This window comes from Galeopterus variegatus, unplaced genomic scaffold (genome assembly GCF_000696425.1).
Source record: "Galeopterus variegatus unplaced genomic scaffold, G_variegatus-3.0.2 Scaffold5102, whole genome shotgun sequence".
Classification (NCBI taxonomy): Eukaryota; Metazoa; Chordata; class Mammalia; order Dermoptera; family Cynocephalidae; genus Galeopterus; species Galeopterus variegatus.
The window spans coordinates 124,762-129,141 of NW_007731213.1; the positions used below are offsets into that span (position 1 = coordinate 124,762).

Below are 4,380 nucleotides of genomic sequence, written 5' to 3' on the forward strand. Positions count from 1 at the left end.
ACTGGCCAGCCGTGCCCTATTCTTTTCATTAGAAGCAGATCCCTAAATCCAGCCCGAGTTCAAGGGGAGAGGAATTAGGCCCCAGTTCTGGAAGGAACGAGGACCAGCGATTTGTGGACATATTAAAAACCAATGTTGGGGCCGGCCTGGTGGCGCACTGCTATAGTGCGCCGCTTGGGAAGTGCGGTGGCGCTCCCGCCGAGGGTTCGGATCCCACATACAGACCGGCCACTCACTGGCTGAGCAAGGCGCGGGAGCAACACCGAGGGTTGCGATCCCGTGGCTGGTCCCGGTCTGGTACGGGCACGACACTGAGGGTTGCGATCTGTTGCCGGTCACGAAAAAAGACAAAAAGGAAAAACAAAACAAAAAAAAAAAAATCCAATGTAGTCGCCGTCCCAGTGCGTGTGGGTGAAGGGAGGTGAGAGGCAGCTGTCCTCTCTGCCAGGCAGTGAGAGCAGGACTGGGAGAGGGGTTTGGAGGTGGCACTGGGGCTGGAGTGAGGCCCCACATCACCCAGAGTGCACGGGAGGCTCATCTGGAGTCTGGGGCGAGGAAATGCCGGCTATGTGGGCCCCTCTTGCGATGTTTTTTTCTGGCCAGAGGTACTGACCCTTTTAATTTTCTGAGGCAGCGAGAGCCTTGGTTGGCCCATCTCAGGGACAGTGTGGTAGCACACCCTGCCCGCAGGAGAGCTGTGGGGCTTAGCAAGGGCACCGTGGGCTTCATGGGAAGCCCCCCCAGGCGGCTGTGTCTCCCTCACGCTGATGGAGGAGGGAACAGAGACGCAAAGGGGTTCAGGGATGTGCTTGGGGCCCCCTGACTGACCCTCAGCCACAGCAGCAGGACAGAGAGGGGAGAGCCCAGGATGGGCATCAAGGTGGGCAGGGGGCCAGGTGTGGACGTGGGCCACAGTGCTTGGGGTTGGCAGCGGAAGTGGCCCTTGGTGCCCAGGTGGAGATGTCTAGGCATGCGGTCACCTGGGTAGAGCTCAGAAGTCAGGAAGGGAGGTGGGGGCCACTTGCAGGTGGGGACTGATCTCAGGGAGACCAGCCCTGGGGTTCATTTTAGGAAGAACACACCTGGGCATCCGCTGCCACATCCAGGGCTGCCGTCCCTCCTGTGGGCATTGGACATGAGGCAGCATGATGTCGGGTTGACTTACAAGTTCTGAGCTAACAAGAAAGCAGGTTCTGGGGACCGTTGCAGTGGCCATACATTGTGTGCAGCCTGATTTGGCCCCGAGACCGTGTGGCCTTTGGTGCAAATACCAAACTCTTGCCCCCCAGAAAAATTTGGTCTCGTGGAACTCCTGGAAAAGGCGTCTGGTGGAGGCCACAGAGACAGCGTCCGGTGTCAAACAAGACTTGGATGTGGGGGGCGGGGGTGACATGGGCCCTGTGGGGCTGGGGTCGCGCTCTGGAGACTCCTAACCTGGCCAGTTGGGGAGGTGGTGACATCCAGTGGAGAGACACTTAAGCTCCTGTGCCTCGGTTTCCTTGTCTGCGGGTTGGGGGTGGCTGCGCGGGTCTGGGGGATGTGGGTGGGGCCGTTTTGTTTGCGGGTCTCACTGCGCTGCTGCCCCGCAGGCACGGGTGAGAGCGGGAAGAGCACGTTCATCAAGCAGATGCGGATCATCCACGGAGCCGGCTACTCGGAGGAGGACAAGCGAGGCTTCACCAAGCTCGTGTACCAGAACATCTTCACTGCCATGCAGTCCATGATCCGGGCCATGGAGACGCTCAAGATCCTGTACAAGTACGAACAGAACAAGGTGAGCCGCCTGGGCAGGCAGTGCGCCTGCAGCGCCTGGCTTCTGGGCCTGGGGCGGGGCCACCAGGGGTCCTGGAGGGGTGGGCCCCTCCCATGCTCTGTCCATTCCCGTCCTGCATGTGGACGTAGTGGCCACCACCTTCCTCGGGTGTCAACTGGCATCTGTGATGGGAGTTGCCCAACTGAGCCCCACAGCTTCCCTCTCATGCAGCTGTAGTGCCCCCATTCTGCAGAGGGGGAAGCCGAGGCCCGGCCGGGTCACCTGGGGAGCAGCAGGGCAAGCCCCGGTTCCCAGCCACACTGTGGGCTGAGTGGCCCACCACGGGCTTCCTGTACCTGATGTCGACCCTCACGGTGACCCCATGGGTTTGGGACTTTCCTCCCTGCCTTTTCAGTAACAGTTTTATTGAAGTTTAACACACATACAGCGTAATTCACCCATTTAAAGTGTATAACTCAGAGATTTTTAGCACATTCATAGAGTTGTGCAGCCATCACCTCTATCTAATTCCAGAACATTCCATCGTTTACAAAAGCAATCCAGTCCCCATCAGCTGTCACTCCCCAGCCCCTGGCACTATGAATCCACTTTCTGTCCCTGTGGATTGGCCTGTTCTGGATGTTTTGTGTAAATGGAATCACACTATGTGCCTTGTGTGTCTGGTGTCTGTCACTAAGCGTGATGTGTTCAAGGTCCATCCATGTGGCAGCGTGCGTCAGAGCCTCGCTCCTTTGCATGGCTGAGTGACGTTCCAGCGTGTGGCTGGACCGTGCTGTCTGTCCATTCATCCGTCAACTGATGTTTGGGTGGTTCCCACTTTTTGGCAGTTGTGAATCATGCCGCTGTGAATGTGGGTGTGCAAATTTTTGCGTGAATGTGTTTCCATTTCCCTTGGGTAGACACCTTGGAGTGGAATTGCTGGGTCACGTGATGACTCTGAGTTCGCTCTTTGTGGGGCCTGTGCCATTCTCCTGCCCTCTGGGTCTTGGCTTGCTGCCTGCCCTGGTCTCCCTCCATGATCTCTTCCAGCTGGGACCCTCTCTAAGAGCCCAAGTTCACATGTGGACCATAGACCTCCATCAGCACCTGGAGCAGGGGCAGCAGACTGACCTGTTGTTGTAAATGAAGTTTTATCGGCACGCGGCCACAGTGGCAGCATAGAGTAGCTGTAGCAGAGCCACATGGTCCTCAAAGCTGAAAAATATTCTCCGGCCCTTTATAGAAGCAGATTGCTGAGCTCTGACCTACAAGTGTCCAGTCAGAGCAATCTTTAGGGGCTTGGTGTGTTTTTCCAAGTCCCCGCAGGTGTGCTTGTCCTGGCCCAGATTGAGAGGCTGTGGGTTGGGATAGGGTGTGGGGGTGAGTCCAGGGCTGAAGGTCATGGCTGTGGGAGAGCCTGGAGCCAGGGGCAGAGAGCATTAGAGGGGAGCAAGTGGGGGGCCAGGGTCTCCAGCCTGGGAGGCCCAGGAGAACCCCCTGGGTTTTGGGCCCTAGGGGCAGGGTTCTCTTGTTCCCTGTTTGGGGTTCCACTCACGTGTGTCCCTTGCCCAGTCCCTCAGCCCTTAGGTGAGGGGACAGCAGAAGAGGAGTGGATGGTCTCCCCAGAGCTGTCTGCCCCGCATGATGTGTGTACGCGTGTTTGCGTGTGTCTTGTGTGCATGTGTGTGTGCCCGGTGTGCGTGTGCGTGTGCATGTGCCTGAGCATGGGGGGTGTGGGTGTCTGCATCTGGATGGCGTCCCGCAGCACGTGTTTGTTGAGGGCTGACGGTGGGGACCTCGGGTGGCAAAGAGTGGGTCCGAGCTGTGGTTGTCATCCTTTGTGAGGGGCAGATGGCTGAGCCTCAGCATCTCGGCCCCATCTGCAAACCTGGGGTGGTGACGCACCCCCTGCCCATGGCTTTGAGGGTCAGACGACCTTGTGCAGAGGGGACATCATGTAAAAGTCCAGGGGTGCCAGCCGTGCGGATGTGCGCCATCCTGAGCAGCAAGTGCAGCATTTAGTCAGCATCTCTGATGGGAGGCAGAGGCCCCTGGACAGAGCCTGGCCCTGGACACATGCTCTGTGCCTTAGGGACTGCTCTGCTGCTGATGGGCGGTGCCCTGTGGCTCGGTTCCCCCCCACGGAGTCTCTGGGAGAAGTAAGGGCAGCGAGGTGCCAGCAGGTGCCCTGTTGTCATGTCTGAGGCCTTGCCCTTTTCAGATTTTAAAGAGTATGCTTACTTTTTCTGTGGTTGTTTCCCATTCCGACGTCCCCTCCTCACTTTCGTGAAGCAAACAGAGTCAGCCACTCCGGTGTTGGGGAACCCGGGGGAGGTGCGGCCCCTGCCTGGGGAACTGCTTCACTGATGGTTTTGCTTCCAGGGACCTGGTGCTGAGGAGCCCAGGTGCTGGTTGGCCTGGCTGCTTTTTGGCACCCGTGATTCTGGCTCTGCCATGGGCACGGCGCTGCCCAGGCTGGCTGGGACCTGGACATGCAGCCTGTCATGAGGTTTTGGTGGTTCCAAGGCATGTGGCCCCTGGTGAGCTCATGGCCTGTCTCCCTCCCGCCCTCGCAGGCCAATGCGCTCCTGATCCGGGAGGTGGATGTGGAGAAGGTGACGACATTT

The 4,380-nt window shown here is 58.5% G+C and overlaps 1 protein-coding gene across 1 annotated transcript in view; it reads left to right on the top strand.

The window, feature by feature from the left end:
• The first annotated feature begins 1,595 nt into the window (after positions 1-1,595).
• The window catches only part of LOC103604359 (guanine nucleotide-binding protein subunit alpha-11), a 7,343-nt gene continuing 4,558 nt past the window's right edge, over positions 1,596-4,380 (top strand). Inside the window, exons 1-2 of the mRNA XM_008588919.1 lie at positions 1,596-1,774; positions 4,330-4,380. Of these exons, the coding sequence (XP_008587141.1) occupies positions 1,628-1,774; positions 4,330-4,380 (198 nt within the window). The 5' untranslated portion in view covers positions 1,596-1,627. The remainder of the gene's footprint in view (positions 1,775-4,329) is intronic.